General features: G+C 39.6%; 1 protein-coding gene across 2 annotated transcripts; it reads right to left on the reverse strand.

The window, feature by feature from the left end:
* Positions 1–797: 797 nt before the first annotated feature.
* LOC148357634 (microtubule-associated protein 6 homolog) lies at positions 798–16,507 on the reverse strand. Of its 2 annotated transcripts, XM_088345378.1 has the most exons (4): positions 15,826–16,507; positions 10,225–10,429; positions 6,678–6,726; positions 4,683–4,755 (listed from the first exon to the last, which is right to left on the reverse strand). In XM_088345378.1, the coding sequence occupies exons 1-3, from the start codon at positions 16,401–16,403 to the stop codon at positions 6,682–6,684; spliced, it is 828 nt and encodes a 275-aa protein (XP_088201504.1). In that variant the 5' UTR covers positions 16,404–16,507; the 3' UTR covers positions 4,683–4,755; positions 6,678–6,681. The 2 variants fall into 2 exon arrangements, with proteins under 2 accessions (XP_088201503.1, XP_088201504.1); XM_088345377.1 differs by lacking the exon at positions 6,678–6,726 and having other exon boundaries at positions 798–4,755.
* Positions 16,508–17,470: the final 963 nt, after the last annotated feature.

The following is a 17,470-nucleotide window of genomic DNA, read 5'->3' on the forward strand; positions in this document are numbered from 1 at the left end:
ATAGCGCTTTTCAAGTCAAGACTTCCCAAAGCGCTTTACAGTGTGCTTCACACTTCCCAATTGCGGCTGTGCAGCCATGTAAGGCGCTAACCTGCTTATTGGGGGTATTAGGGGTTCAGTGTCTTACCCAAGGACACTTTGACATGTAACACGGAGGAGCCGGGAATCAATCCCAAGACGAGCTCTCTACCTCCTGAGCCACTGCCGCCCCAAGTTCCCTGTAGCATTAAATCTCCATGGCCTGGATTTTATTTTCCAGTTTTTCTGTGAGAGTCCGTGTCTCTCAAGCATTGAGGAAGATGGAAGTAACCAGCCCTGTTCTGTTCTTGTCCCTACAGATGGGATTCGGTCTGGTGAGTGTGGCTGTGGTTCTGACCCCTCTTCTAATATGACAGCTTCAAGATATTTAAATTTGGTGACAGGTTCTAGCTCTCTGTGGTTGAGGGTGATGTTTGTGGTGATATCTTGGGGTTTGGCAGTCATCACGAAGCAGATTGAGGGCCTTTGAATCTTTTTCTGTTAAAGTGTCCTCACTAATTATTTATTCAACTTTTCATGCTGTTCCGGAAAGACACAAGACATCGGCACTAAATAAGTGATGCTCTTTTATGTCAGGATGACTGATTCGTAGGAAAAAAAAGTAGAACAACCTCCTGACAAGTAAAACCATAAATAAAGGGGGCTGATTTTTTGCATACAATTAAGTAAATAGTGTCACTATGTTACATTGCAAACAGGGCAGTTTAAAGAACAATTAAAGTCACAAAATCACCGAATAAAAATCAAGAAGGATGATGTTCAGTTTTTGTTCTTTAATTGTAATTCATTGCAAACACCCACGCAAAAATCACTACAGGCACATTTTCATTTGCACCATTTTTTTAAATGTCATTTTTTATGTTAATGAGAAAATGTGAAAATCATCAAGAACCAAGAAAAAAAGACACTTTTCTTATAATAATAATCACACTACATTTTGTGGACGCGCACACACACAAACACACGCACGATAGAGGCACCCATAACATGTTCATATTGACGGAGGACTTTTAGGGTCACACTGAAAAGAAAAATAGCGCGGATATTTCAAATGATGTCACGAAATTGAATTTGACAATACTCAATAAGAATAATTTTTTTACATAAAATACAACTTTGTAATTTTTAGTCAACAAATCTCGTCCCTAGTACTGTTTAAAAAAACTTATCATATTTGTTTGTTCATATTAGTATTGTTAGCATGTCTATCTATCTATCTATCTATCTATCTATCTATCTATCTCTTTGTCAACCATCACTCTCTTTCTAAATTTGTTTATAGATATCATCCTCTCTTTTTATGTGTCTTTCTATCCATCCATCTCTCTCTACCTGTTTTTCCATTCTCTCTAGCAATGCATTTTCTCTGTCCCTCCCTTTCTCTTTGTGTCTTTTTATCTATCCAGATATTTTTCTACCTTTTTTTCTCTCTCTTTCTATATAACAATCTCTTTTTTTCTTTCCGTGTCTTTTTATCCATTCATCTCTCTCTCTCTCTCTCTCTCTCTCTCTCTCTCTCTCTCTCTCTCTCTCTCTCTCTCTCTCTCTCTCTCTCTCTCTAACCTTCTTTCCTGCCTTCCCTCTGTGTGTTTTTGTAGCTATCCATCTATCTCTCTTGATGTGCCTTTCTATCCATCCATCACTCTGTCACTCCCTCTTCTCTCTCTCTCTTTACCTTTCTCTCTCTCTCTCTTTACCTCTCTCTGTCTCTCTCTTTTACAATCTTTCTCTTTCGTTCTCCCTATCTCTTTACACATCTCTCTCTCTCTTTCTATCTCTGTCTCTCTCTTTTACAACCTTTCTCTTTCTTTCTCTCTCTCTCTCTACCTCTCTCTTTCTCCCTCTCTCTCTCTTAATGTGTCTTTCCCTCTAGCCGTCTCTCTCTTTCTCATTTTTCTCTCAAGTTGTCTTTCTCTGCAATTTTTGAAATCATTTTGTTCTTACTATGTTATTACAAGGCTGTGGTTATCAGAGGAGTGGTTAGAATAGTCAACCACTACTAAACCAGAACGGTAGTTGCAAATCAAATTTTCTAGAATATCACAATGACCTGCCCACAACTGGTGAGCTATTTTGAGAACCGGCCCGCAGGTTACTCAAGTGTTCTTAGGGGGCTACCTGGTGACCTCTGCAATAAAAAATACTTTTTAAATCACATGTATAATTGGTTATGTAACATTTTATCAGAATATTACAACTTTATACAGTACGTAGTACGTATTGTGGTTTTATCCTAGTAAAGTTTAGACTTTGGATTCATTATATTACAACCTCACTCTGGTAAACTATCTCAGTTGAATTAAGCATTTTCTTGTTGATAATGTTTCACCATCTTTTGCTTGTTCCTGTTCTTTTTTTCTTTTTAGTGGGCCCTAAAAATCCTCTTCAACCATTTTCTTCATGTCTATTGTTTAGTAAAAGGTGTTGGGGGCTACAAGACTACAATCTTTAAAAGCATCATTTGTGTTAATAGTGAAGACGCACCTTTGCTGGTGCGTCAAAGCTTTCACAGCCACTACTAGACTAGCATTTGGATTAGTTCTAAACATGCATATATTTTAAACACGCTATATGGACCCAAATAAGCTCAATGTACAAGCTAATATTCATACTGTAAACCAGTGTGGGAAGGGGGTAAAATGGCCTGACAAGCGAGCGGCAGGGAAATCTAGCCTGATTGATTTGGTTTCTTAGCAACAAAAGGGAAACTGGAGATCGGACGCTGATGGGAAAAAAAAGAAATACAGCCGAGGCACTGTGATGATAAAATCGTCCCTTTTTTGTCTAAATGAGCTTTTTACAATCATCGGGTGCGAAGTTCTAGTGTAAAAAAAAAACCCAGACAACCCCTTTTTACATGTACAGCACACATAACCGTAGCTCTTTAGGAATGACGTGCAAAAAGCTTATTTTGTAACTATTTCGACTATACAAGAAAAAAAGCAATTAAAATAATTAAATTCTGTGATGAACGGCTGAGATGGAAAACAGATTTATCGATAAAAGTTAAATGATGTGGAATCGTGTAGAATAACAATAGAAAATATGGTTGGTATATATTAACAAATATGGAAAGATGTCGAATAATACTTGCAAAATTTTCATCATATTTTATCAGTGAAAATGAGGAATTTGTTACCATGGTGAGCAATGAAAAAAGGAAAATTTTCGTTTTCCTTTACTAGATAATTTGCACATTTTAAATATTTCTTTCCTAGATTATCATATGATTTTAAACCTTTTTAATGCAGTAAAATAAGAAAATCCATCTTGAAATGACTTTTGTATTAAACAAACATAAAAATAATGACATTACCGATAATTTAGCTATTTTAAAATCCTGGAAAAAAATACTTGTAATAAGCAAGCAATCTTGCAACAGAGCAAGATTATATACTACTGAAGTTTTTGGGAAGACCATTTTGCTCATTTTAAATATTTTTCCTCGCTTCATCATTTAATTTTCTTTTTGTGAAATTAAATAAGAAAATATACTTACAAAAACTTGTTTCCTAGTATAACAAAAATATAAATAATTATATTACAACAATATTTGTCTTTTTGTTGAGGTTTTTGAGTTTTTCCTTGCCCTCGTGTAGGTTTAAGATCAGGGGATGGTGTAATAATAGTCTGTGTTTTGCAATAATCTGTGGTCTGTGCAGCCCTTTGAGACTCTGTGATTAAGGGCTATACAGATAAACATGACTTGATTTTTTTTCCATATCTAAGTATTTAACACATTATAACTAGTATTTTCTTATTTTACAAAAAAAGGAAATTTAAAATCAAATAAAAGAAAAAAGATAATTGAAATGTCCCAAAAATGGTAAATGGTAAATGTTCTGCATTTATATAGCGCTTTTCAAGTCAATGAAGACCTCCCAAAGCGCTTTACAATGTGCTTCACACCCATTCACACACACACTGAAAAATCTTACAAAAGATTTTTGCTGTAGTGTTTTACCAGATAATCTTGCTCATTTTAAATTATTTTCTTTTTTTTCTTATTGTAGTTGAAAAATAAATTTAAAATACTCGAAATAAGAGATGAAAGATGCTGTACTTAAAAAGAGCAAAATCAACACACACATCTTATGTTTAGTAATTTAATTAATTTTATGTATTGTTTTTTTCCTAGAAAATGAAAATATTAATAGAAATATAATATTTAGAATTTAATTGATAAAATAAGAAAAAATAATATGAAATACTAGAAAATTTTAAAAAATGATACCGAAAAGTTCAAAATGATTTTTAGCAGTGACTAAAGTGTGACATGACAAGATTTCCTGAATACTGTATTATTATTTTTGGGGTAAGAATTGCAGGAAGGAGAAAATAAAACAGAAAAATGACAATACATCACTTGGCCTTGTCATGGATTTTCAAATTTGAGGAAAAAAATGTTTCAAATATTTCACAATCACACAATCAAACACTTGCGCACACATTAGCAATCGAAATGTAAAAGGAGCAAAAAAGGCAAAGATGCTGTCGGAATCGCGGCTGTTACTGTTTGGCCTCGGCCAGTCTGTTGCTGATCTCTTTGTTTTTCTTAGTGACGCGTGCCCGAGCCGCTTCAGTGGCTTCCTCGTCTTTCTTCTGGACGGATGCCGAAGCGCTCAGCATCTTCTTCTCCTTATTTTCTTTGGCCTTCTTCACAGACTTCCCCGCCGTCGTTTTCTTCGGTCGGACGCGAGACGCTGCCTTGTCCGTCTGCATGAGTGGAGGAAACATCAAAATGCACGTTTGAAATAAATAAATAAAGTGGAGTCTGTTGAAATTTGTGGATTCAACATGCAGGCCTAAGCGAAGGGGTCTCCAACCTTTTTTTTAAGCCAAGATCTACTTCTTGTTATTAATTAGCGCAAATAGTTTGATATGCATTTCTAAAATAACAACTTATCGCGTTATTACTATGTTGTCAGTATATTACTACTAGGTTCATGATTAGAAGTAAGGTTAAATAAACTCAGTCAACCACTAAAACATTTTTTACCAGAAAATCACAATGACCTAGCATTGGTGAGCTATTTTCAAGACAGGTCCACAGTTGGAGACCCCTGCCTTAGCATGTCCCATCAGGGTTAGTGTCATGACGGTTAGACAGCACAAAGAAAATCAATTCTAACATATAAAGTGTATTAAATAGAGGGAAATTTAGCGAGAGAGAGAGAGAGAGAGAGAGAGAGAGAGAGAGAGAGAGAGAGAGAGAGAGAGAGAGAGAGAGAGAGAGAGAGAGAAAGAAAGCAACAGAGGTAAAACAGAGAGGGGTAGAGAGAATGAAAGACAGAAATAAAGAAAGGCTGAGAGAGAGAGAGAGAGAGAGACAGAGAGAGAGAGCGAGAGAGAGAAAGAAAGCGACAGAGGGAAAACCAGAGAGGGGGAGAGAAAGAAAGACAGAAATAAAGAACGGTTGAGAGAGAGAGAGTGAGAGAGACATAGAGAATGAAAGAGAGAGAGAGAGAGAGAGAGAGTGTGTGAGACAGAGAGAGAGAGAGAGAGAGAGAGAGAGAGAGAGCAAGCACCGGAGGGAGAACGAGAGCTGGAGAGAGAATGAAAGACAGAAAGAAAGAATGAAAGAAAGAAAGGGTGAGAGAAAAAGAGGGAGTGGGTGGGAAAGAGCCAGAGAGAAAGTGAGAAAGGTGAGATAAGGAGATAGAATGAGAGAGGGAGAGAGAGATGGATAGGAGAGAGAGTGAAACACAGAGAAAGTGTGACAGAAAGTGTGAGAGAGAGATAATGAGTGAGAAGAAGAGACAAAGAGAGATAACGGGAGAGAGGGAAATAAAAAACAAATAGAGTGAGAGAAAGAAGAGAGAGGAGAGAGGGAGAAAGAGTGTGACAAAGAGAAACAGAGATCGAGTGAAAGAAAAACAAAGAGAGGGATAATTAAAGGAAGACAGGGTGAGAGAGGATAACAAAGAGAAAGAGAGAAGGACAGAAAAAAGGAGAGATAGGGTGAGAAAGAAAAAGAGGAGGGGGGAGACAGACAATAAAGAGAGAGAGTGTGAGATAGTGATAGAGGGAGAAAAGGAATAAAAAGAAAAGAGAGAATGAGAGAATTAAATAGAAAAAGATAAAGAAAGAAATTAGGAGAGGGTAAGAGAGTGGGAGAGAGCAAAAGGAAAAAAAGAGAAAAAGAGAAATAAAGTTAGGGTGAGAGGGAAAGGGAGAGAGGATGAGAAAGAGGCAGGCAGGGTTGGGTGGGGGGGGGAAGAGTCAACGACAGAGAGAGAGTGAGATAAAGGATGTATGGCATAATATTCCAAAGGTAGGCAGCACATTAACAACATGTGAAAGAAAAAAAAGTGTAAGGGTCCCTAAAAAAACAACAACAAAAAATCCCAGGAAGGTCATTTTGTGATTCATCATCCCAATGAAACCTTTAAATTAGTGTGTTAATTACTACTTCGAAAGAAGATTTTGTGGCTTGTAAAAAAAAATCAAAGTAACCATCTACAACAATGCATTTCATAGTATGAATCCACAAAATTCTGGTGAATGGTCGACAGGAAACCAGGTGAAGCATGAGAAGATCTTTAATAATCATTTCAATAGTATTATTAAAATAGTGATTGATGACACTGTTGTGCAATCTGAGGAGCGCCCCCGTGCCTTTTCCAATGTAAACACACCTGACTACAGCAGATTTACAACCGAGCTGCTCTCAGCCAACGAGACGTCCTACGGGAATCAGAGAGGGAGGGGCTACATCAACACATAAATGACACACACAAACGTACACACGCTCGATATGGGTGAGTAAATACTGCCATAAACTCACTACAAAATTTTAAATAAATACCCACTATGGAAGACCAATGGATACCACACTGCAAGGAAAAATTTCAGCTGGCAACAGGACATGAAAGCTGCAAGCCACAAAAAAAAATAGATACACTGGATACACCCGGAGCAGCTAAAAAGTCCAACTCCCAATAGTTGGTCATATCTGGTGTAAGATTTTATTTAATGTCTGATGTGAGTGGCCAGTAAAGGAAACAGTGGGAAAAAAAGATGCCTGAATCTCAGGATTTGGTGACCATCTCATGCAGCGCTCACCTGTGTAGAGGTAGTGGCAGTTTTGGTGCCGAGCGAAGGATCTGTCCCCTTCTTAATTTCTGTGTTTTTTTTGCATATAAATTGTTTACAGAGGTTTCAGATCATCAAATCAATTTTAATATCACAAAGAGATAATACAATGATTGATTTCATTTATTAAGGCACAAAAAATGAAAAAGTAATTGCCCCCTGAACCTAACAGTGAGTTGGGCCACCTTTGGCAGCGATACCAGAAATCAAATGTTTACGATAAATAGTAAAGAGTCTTTCACGATGCTGTGGCGGAATTTTAGCCCACTCTTCTCTGCAAAACCGTTTCAAATTGGACATATTTGAGGGTTTTATAGCATGGGGTGCCCATTTATGTTACGTACCAGAAAAGGAGACAGGACCCGTTCGTTTTCTCAGTTTTATTAATAAAAAGAGAGAGCAGTGCTTGTGTCCACGATCCGATGATCGACAAACAAGGGAAGCAGGTGGCTGGATGGTCGAAGATCAGCAGGTAATACAAGTCGTTACGGGAGAGCAAGGGCGGTGTCAAGTTCGGAAACAAGGTCAGCAACAGGTGTCAGGCAGGTAGCGGGGCAAAACAGGTCGGAGATTGGGAAGGCAGAACGGGACAGAGTCAGGTCCGGAAACAGGTTGGGAACGGGCATCAGGCAGAGAAAACAGGGAGGGAACAGAGTCTGAATGTGAGAGCTTGCTGAGCTGGGAGCAACGGTTCACATAACAATCTGACTGGGATATCTTGACAGCCGGGGTTTTAAAAGGAGTTCATCAGCCAATCAGCTCTCAGGGCTGTTGGCGCCAATTGAGCAGTCACATGTATTCTGAATCGGCAATCATGACAATTTAAGGTCACAGCACAGCATCTCAATTGGATTTAAATCAGTACTTGGACTTGGCCACTCCAGAATCTTTATTTTGAGTTTTTTTAGCCATTCAGAGGTGGACTTGCTGGTGTGATCGAGCTGCATGTTCCAAAAGCGCTTGAGTTTGAGGGCACAAGGATCTTCTGGTAAACACCAGAATTCATTATTCCGTCAACCACAACAACTTGTCCTGGTCCTGAGGTAGCAAAGCAGCCCCAGACCATCACACAGCAACCACCATGCTTTACTCTGTGTTTTTTGTCCAATGCTGTGCCATTTTTAAGCCTGATGGAAAGGGCTGCACGCCTTCCAAAAAGTTCCATTTTTGACTCATCAGTCCACAGAATGTTTCTCTACAAGTCTTGAGGATAATCCAGATGATTTTTAGCAAAAGTGATACGACTGCGTTCTTTTGTGACGGCAGTGGTTTTCACCTGGGAATTCTCCCATGGTTGCTATTTTTAGCCAGTGTCTTTCTTATAGTGGAGTCATGAACACTGACCTTAAGTGAGGCCAGCGAGAACTGCAGTTCCTTGGATATTTTTTGAGGTTTCTTATAACTTCCTGGAAGAGTTTTCTTCACACGCTTGGAGTAATCTCAGTTGGTCGACCACTCCTGGGAAGGTTTGCCACTGTTCCCAGTTGTCTCCATTTGTGGATAATGGCTTTGACAGTGGTTTGCTGGAGCCCCAGTGCCTTGTAAATGGCTATGTGACTTTTTCCAGACTGATAGATTGATATCACTTTTTTTCTCATTTCTTCTGGAATTTCTTAGGATCGTGGTATGTCAACTGTGTTCTTGAGTTTTTATTTGCTACATCTTTTTAACATATTCAATTTAAGTCATTTATTGATTTAACACGGGTTGTGGCAATGGGTTTTCGGTGTGGCCTGTAGATTTGAACTCAGCTTTCCCAAAAGAATGTTAGTCAAAGTTACTTTGTGATTTAACTCAGAAGGGAAACTACTTTTTCATAAAGGGCCATATAGGTCTAGATTTGATCATGCCTTAATAAATTGAATTATTCTTCCAAAACTGCATGTTATATTTCCTTGTTGTCTCTGTGTGATATTAAAATTGGTCTGATGATCTGAAACCTTTGTGAGAGATAAATACGAAGAAGAAAAAAACACACAATTCAGAAAGGGGCAAATACTTTTACATTGTAAGTGTAGTGATTTGCTGTGGTTCAGATTGCTACAGCTAGCAAAGTGACAAAATGGTGGTCTCAAAAAAGCTTGTGGACACTTTGTCTCTTTCAAAATAGCTGTCTATTTAAAACGGTGTCTGCTTTAAAAATTGAAAATACACCTACGTTAGCTGTGATGAAGCAAAACGGCGATCTCCTTAGAAAATAATCTGCCATTAGGTAAAATTAAGCTTGCTACTGTTGGCAAAGAAAAAAAGTTTACTTCATAAGTTGAAAATGCCATCTGCTGTGATTTACTTGCTTATTGTAGCAAAGACAAGAGAAAACCATCCGCTTGGAAAAAAAAATGTCATGGGCTATGATTGTTTTTGCTAAAGCTAGCAAAGAAATAAAATGCTTAGGTAACTCAAAATGTCATTTGATGTTATTGAGCTCGCTGTGGCTAGTAGAGACAAAATGTCCAACTGCTTATCAAACCAAAATGGTATCAGCTGTGATTTAGCATGCTAAAAGGAATAAAAGGCACAAAATGCCCCTCAGCGTAAAAAACTCAAAATATAATTATGATTTAGCTTGCTAAAGCTAGCTAAGAGACTAAATGGCCGTCTGCTTTAAAAAACATAAATGGAAGATGAAGGGGTAGGTAATATAAGCATTTGCTTCTGACTACCCCTTTCGAACATATTATGTAACGTTATTTTGTTGTTGAGTTATTGTTTTTGTTCTATTTTTTTGTTTTGATGTTCGAATAAAGTTTTCATTCATTTATTCACAGTTAAATGCCATTAGCTGTTGTTTAGCTCACTAAAGCTAGGGAAGGTACAAGATATATGTCTGCTTGGATAAATGTGTTAGCTGTGATATAGCTGGCTAAAACTACCAGAGAGACCAAAGGGCTGTCTAATTAAAAAAACAGAAATGACCGTTATTTTGATTTAGCTGTCAGCTTAAATAACTAGACATGCCAATTGCGCTGACCTAGCTAGCTAAAGCTAGCATGGGAGGAAGCGGGATGGAGGCTCAGTTGACCTCCGCTTGAAAAATAGTGACAGTGTTGATAATGGAGTCCTTGGGACGATGTGTTTGAGGGCGCTCACCTTGACGGGTTCGTGGTACAAGCTACGTATCCTCCTGCGCTCCATCAGCTTGTTGTCGGCAGGCTGCGCCTTGGCTTGTTCTCCCCTGAAGGTGGCGCTATAACTTGTTTCATGGCCGCCCTCCTTCTCGCTCGGAGGTTTGTATTGCGGCGCCGCCTTGATGGGCTTCACCGGTTTCACGTCCTTGTAGGCCTTGAACTCTGTTCTGTAAAGGCAAAGTTAATTGTGTTATGACTTGGGAATTGTACAAGTTTTGTCATTTTTGAATATTTCATCCGTGTTCAGTAATTCCTACGCTTCTAGCAGTCATTGATAGCAACTTGAACTAATTAGTCTGTCATATTTAATTCAAGTGGCTTTTGCTCCGGCTTTTGAACGAAAAAGTGGAACTCGAACATAGCTCAACTTGTCCCCGAGCGGGTTGAAAAACAATCCACGATCCATTATCCCCAATCACGTATTGTTGCAAGTGGAGCAAAGAAACCCGCACTTTGTCGGGCCCGGTGGCTATTTCTTTTACTGAACTGTCCACCAAAAAGTGAACTGAATTTGTTTGCCCATGATCCATTATCCCTCCCCAATCACAACCAAGAAGATAATCGCAGGTTCGAGAGCATTCTCCATTCGGGCCCCCATGTTGTAGAATGCTCTGCCCCCTGAGATTCAAAATGCAACCTCAGTGGAATTATTTAAACTTTTATTCTATAGCTTATGAATGACCTATAATTCCTGTTGGTGATATCTGTGTATTAATTGTTATTACAACATACGTTGTAGCTTGGTCATCCTGAAGGAGGATTCCCTCATGTGCGGTCCCGTCTCAAGATTTCTTCTTCTCCTCATATTAAGGTTTTGAGTTTTTCCTTGCCTTCATGTAGGTTTTAGATCAGGGGATGGGGTAATAATAGTCTGTAGTTTGCAATAAGCTGTGGTCTATGCAGCCCTTTCAGACTCAAAATTCATAACATGAAATGCACAGTTGTGACCTTGATCTTTTATCCCAAGTCGACTGTTGCTGAGAGCAGGGGTCAGCAGAGAGCTTTTTTTTTGTTCAGGCTAGTGGAGCATGACATTTTGGCCCACCTAAAATAAACTGCACTGGTTTGATCTTTGAATGAACTGCACTAATTTGGCTGCAATCCATTATCCCCAGTCAACCTTTGCTGAGAGTAGGGGCCAGCAGAGCACTTTTTTTGGGTTCAAGCCAGTGATTGATATCACAATGCATAATGCAAACCAGTGAAGTAGCAAGACTATAAAAGGTGAAACGTCTTACGGAGAGGGTTCTGCTTTTACCGGACCCATGTGGGGGAGGTAGGAACTGGAGGCAGGGGTGCTCAAAACAAGGGATTGCATTTAATAACAAAAAGGAGGTTCAAAGTGACAAACAAAAATAAGGTCATAAAACAAGGAAATGTCTAAACGAGAAAGGAAGACCAACACTGAAACTGGTTAATACATGCAACAAAGAAACCATAAAACAAACGAACCTGACGAGCTGGTGGAAACCAAATAAAAACCAGGATGACAAATGGCAGAAGAACCCAAAGTGACCCCCCCACATTTAATGTTCAAAACGTTGTTTTAAAAGGTTCTTGATAAATGGGCAAAGGGGTGTGATAATTGGACACACCTGTGCCCAGTTCAAACCCCTGTAGGGTAGGAGGTATGTCACACCCTAACAGGCTCACTATAAAAAACATATAAAAAACATGCAACTAAAGCAGTGCTTCTCAATTAATTTCTGTTACTTCGGGTACTATAAAACAATCGTGATTTCAAGTGGCCTAGGCCTAACTCCTAGGGTTTCTGTAACGTAAGGATATTGTGTGTTGGAATGGGGCTGTGTGGACCACTATTTTCTAATCTATTTACTGACATGATTTGGGAAGAAGTGTTTCACGCCATGAAGCACACGTGTGAATAGATACCGCACCTACCCTGCAGAAAAACTGTAATCTCTCTTTGGTTTCCACCATGCATACAAAAAGATAAAACTATAGAAATGATGTTCAATACTTTTCAAAATAAAATCAAGTTCTCCCACTCATCTTAACATCATACTCAATGCTTACACTCTGTACTAAATGGAAGCTAAATGAGAGTTTAGGGGAGGTTGAAGGATTTTATACGATTAAATACAATTTACATTTATCGAGTGCAATGAAGAGTTTCACTGAGTGGCCTACAGGTCACGCTGATCCGAATGCATAATGGTTTGTTTAGTTCTGTTGATAAGAGAACTCTGACGCAGGTCTGCAGGCATTGTTTGGAGAAGTTGTTTTGATAGGCGCTCTGCTGTTGTGAGTTTTTCAGACATCGGGCGCTCTTCTCCGGGATGGTGGGGCCACGTGGGGGCTTTCATTGGCACGCCCATGGGAGGAGCCGGCACACCAGCTTTCAGAAAAACCGTGGGCCGAGGAGAGAAGCAGAAGATCGAGAGAGGAGGCTTGACAGAGACTCAAGCGACACTAAGTTCACTTAGTTAAATTGTTTAAGAAATTAAATCTGCCCTCAGTGTGAAAATGACGGCTATTCTTGTCCATCTTTTCCCATCAAGAATCGAGCGTGCATTGTTAGGAGAATGTAGGTTGTGTTTGGTTAATGGAGTCAGATAACTAATTTGAACAATTTGGTAAACGGTACATTGTAATATTTAATTCCTAACAAGGTGCAATTGCACTTTATTCTAGGAAAAAAAAATCCCCGAAGTCAAACGCGCACAGAGGAGGACCCGCCCCACTGCTTGAGAACCACTGCACTAAAACAACACTACATAAACATTCACCCTGTCGTTGCTAATGAGCGTCCTATTGAGCGGCCATAACCATCTTTCCACCTCATTAACTTACTGCTCAACACTTCACAACAACACAACAATCACGCTTTCAAAAGAAGATGCCGGACAAGAAATCTCCAAACTCAGTCTCAGCAGTTCATTGAATTATTCATTCTTGGCCTACATCGAGTTCCAAGTCGGCGCCACCATGTGATGACGGATAACGTTGCGCTTGATTACCGTCCAGGCATTGGTTTTTTTTTTTTTTGTTTATTTGCTGCGCCCGGGAGAGACAGATCAATATTTTCGCCTTATCTTTACGGAAATGGCGCTCTCCGAGGTCATGAGGGGGCTTGTAACATTAGAATGTGCAATTAAGTCACGTCACGGTGCTATAACACTCAGCGGACATTAAAAGCACCTGAATAGCAGGTCTACATTTAAGTAAGTACTATAGTTTTGTCTGGAAACATTTTTCATAGGCAGTTATATGTGGTTAGCTGTTTTTGCTAACATGCTAACAAGGCTAGTAGAGTATCAACTTAAATAGGAATTGTTTATGTTAAGTTTGATTATTTCATTACTGGATGCAGGGAGAGTAGACTGATAAAAGTAAGAAAATTGAAAGAGATAAAATCTAATATAATTGTGTTTTGAAGTCAAATTATCTTGCTTCACTGGAGGATCACGGTGCTAAAACACTATTCTGACACGACCAGAACGGAAGTAGGACCCAGATGCGTAACGTTAACCACAGGTTTATTGAGGTATAGAGGAGAGGCAGCGCCCGCGATCCGATGCTCGCTGGACGCGGGAAGCAAGCCGCTAAAAGAATCGAAACGTGTTCCGAATGTGGAAGTGAATCTTCGGCAGCGGGAGATCGACAGGTCGTTAGCCGAGACGGGAGAGCAGAACGTGGTCGGGGTCAAAAAACGGGTCGTAGACAAAGAGAAACGGGGAAATCAGGAACGGACGGGTGGAAAACGGGTGAAAAACGGGTGAAAAACGGGACCGACGAGAGTCAGGGTAAAAAATGCTTGCCTTGCGGAAACAGAGGTTTGCTGACGGACTGACAACAGGCGAGTGAAAGGACGGAGCTTAAGTAGGACGGGAAACCAATCAGGAAGCCAGCAGCGGCTGGCGCCAAACGAGCGGGCACAGGTAAATGTAATCAGTCATCATGACATGTTCATACGTAATAAACTGGGATTATGTTTTTTAGGCGGAATATTTTTATTGTAACATTGTTATTATTTATGGTAAAGGTGCAACAACAAATGGATTGTTGGACAATTCATTACAGTGGACCCTCAGGATACGGAATCCCCCGTTTTCACTCCATGGTTTGGGATGTCTTCTTTGGCACCTCTTTACGACATTTATCCCACTATACGACATTGACAACAAATTATTTTACGTGTCTAAAAACTCATCAAAATGTTTTGGGTCAAAGCCATACAAAATGGCGGACTGTCATTGATTTGCGTCACAGCATCATAAAAATGAACATAAGGTATTGGCTGAAATACCTCTCATAATGGTTTTCTTTCTCTCATTCGTCCAGAATCTCATGTGCTTCTTAAAAACTTGGCGATACAATTCTGTATTTTTTAGCTGTATGTATTCACTATATGTTTCAATGTGTACAGTGATGCTAATAGGGAAAGCAAAAACATAACAACCATGGAAACAAAGCTTGAGATTATCAAGCAATACAAAGAAGGCAAATGGCTACCCTCACCAGGTTTCACGAACATAAGCGATCAACAAGTGAGACGATTATTAAAAAAAGAGGTGATTAAAACATATAACTCCTCTTAACGGAAAAAAATCTTCTCAAGCTGAAGTTTTAAATTCAGTTTTAATTTTTATTCCAACTTTGTGTCCCTTCCCCCTTTTGCATCCACCCGTTCAACCAACTCAAGTCTAGTCACAACAAAGGAGAATAAAATGTCATTTTTCCTTTACATGTACATTTATTTAGAATGTTATTCAAACCTATACATATATGTTAAATATACTGTAAGTAATACTTACTGTACACTATTTGGTATTTAAATGTTTTTTTATCGTGGGTACAAGGGTTCAGAACACATTAGCTAATTATCATAGGTTTCTACTGCCCCGATACTCCACCATGCTGTACTATTCAAGTTGTACGGTTTTTGCAGCGAGTTTTTTACAGTATTCTTGCAGTATTTCTGTAGTATTAGTGTTTTATTGCTGTTGGTGTATTTTTGTAGTATTTTTGGAGTAGATTTTTCTAGTATTTGTGTAGCATTACTGTAGTTGTACTTTTGTAGTATTTCAGTTGTAGGGTATTTGTTGTACTATTTCTGTAGTAATCTTGGAATCTTTCTGCAGAAGTATTTCTGCATTAGTGTTTGTGTAGTTTTTCCGTAGGATTTTGTAAATACTTTGTAGTATTATTGTAGTATTTCTGCTGTAGTACTTTCGTAATACTTTTGTAGTAAAGAACTTAGAAAGATGCTGAAAGAACTGTTTGCGTTGTTCATTTGGTAAACAAAATAAACTTGTTTAGACGAATGATCTTTACTTTAATTTTACTTAATCTGTCTTGCAGTGAGTAAATAGGTGTCACGTCGTTTTTATTTAGGTTCATCATCGCTATCGGGGGTTATTAGCCGAGGATTGCAGGTATGATATAAAACGATAAACCTACATATTAAGGAGGGGGGGGGGGCTTACAATATTGTCCTGCGAGCAGCTACGGCCCATGGGGCTGCGTGTTTTAGACCCCCACTTTAGAAAGTGATGCAGGTGAGGCGTCCAAGGACAACATGTAAAATAAAACCCGTTACCTGTAGCTGCTCGAGGAGCTCATGGTCTGCTTGATGTGTCTGTTGAGCGCATCTGCAGCCGCCCTGCCTTTGCCCCCGCCGGGCGGCGAATCTTTCTCCTTCCCGTCGGCCGACTTGTGCTTCCTGGCCGGCGGCTCCTTGGCCTCCTTTTCCTGAAGCTTCTCCTCGATCTCGCTCTTTTCCACGCCAGGGTCCACTTCGGCGGCTTTGGGGATCCAAGGGTGGTCGTGCTTCTTGGGGATGGGCCAGGCTTTGTAGTCTTTCTGGTACTGCGTTTCGGGGGTGAAAGGGGGGCCACAAGCGGGGTGGTACTCATCCCGGGGTTTGCAGCTAGGCTCCGGACGCACCTTCCACGCCTTGAAGTCTTGCCGCATGACCGAGGAGGAGGCGTCAGAGGCGGGTGCAGGGACCGGCGAGGGCTCGGTGGTCCCCGGTTGTAAGTCTGCAGCGGCCGCGGGTTGCTTGCGCTGGACATCGGAGTATTTGGTGAAGACTAATGGCACTGCGATGTCCGCCTTGTCCAGCTCGCTCCAGAAGCGGTTGATGCAGCAAGCACGCGTAATGCACGGCCAAGCCATTTTTGATTTTCTTTAGCGCTGGTGCTGATGCAGGCTCCTTTGCTGCTTTTCTTGCTTCCTTCCTGCAGGATGCCTCGTCAGAGGCTTCGACCCACCCTCAGTTTGCACCTGAACGCAACTGCGCGGTCACGCCAGCAGAGGGAGGAAAACGCGATATGACCAAATACGTCTTAAAATAAACAAGCCGTTTGTTGTAAAATTTGCGCCAAGAAACTTAAAATAAAGTGAAGGTGGTGTTTATATGGTTGAAGATCCCGAAATCTCACGGATTTTAATTCAATACATTGAACTCTCAATATCGCGAGGGTTCACACTTCCCCAAAGGAACCAGTGATAAGTATAATCCTTTAGTTTCACATTTAATAAACAATTAAATACTGTATTAAACATTGAAACCAAAGCCAAAACCATTTTACATGCTCATATGGACATTGTGTATAATTTAGAGCCTTCTTGAAGTACAAAAAAACTAATCACTAAATAATCAACAATCAATAAACAGCAACGATATAGTAAGAAAAAAATACACTATTCTGTAAACGTGTACTTTATTTACATACTCATAGGTAAAAAAATGAATTTATTTTTATGAGGCTCATCTAAAGAGAGCTTACATGATTGTTGGCCATTTTGCTGCTACAGATATCCACAAATTAACAAAAACAGGTATTTTTCTATCTGTTTTAACTTTAATATTTTTTCTGGTCTTTTTGTATTTTTTATATGTATTTTACACCGTTCTTCCCTTTATTCTTTGTTTTCTTTATTTCTCCTTTTTTTAAATGTTTTTTTCTATTTTATTCTTTCTTATGCTTTTTTTCCTTTTCTTCCCTTCCTTGCAAAAGGCTGGAGGAAAAATAGGAACAACGTTAGTTTGATCACTTTCAGTCTCCGTGGTTTGTAGTTCTTTGTGCTTTATAGTTGTTTTCAGTTGCAAAACACATTGCAGTGGCATTTACACAGTGTTCCATTGTCAAATGTTGCATTCAAAAAGAACCCATCCATTGATTATCTGCATTGCTTATCCTCAGTAGGGTCGCAGGGTTGCTGGAGCCCATCCCAGCTAT

Source organism: Urocampus carinirostris, chromosome 10 (assembly GCF_059441175.1).
Source record: "Urocampus carinirostris isolate Australia breed hairy pipefish chromosome 10, RoL_Ucar_1.0, whole genome shotgun sequence".
NCBI lineage: Eukaryota > Metazoa > Chordata > Actinopteri > Syngnathiformes > Syngnathidae > Urocampus > Urocampus carinirostris.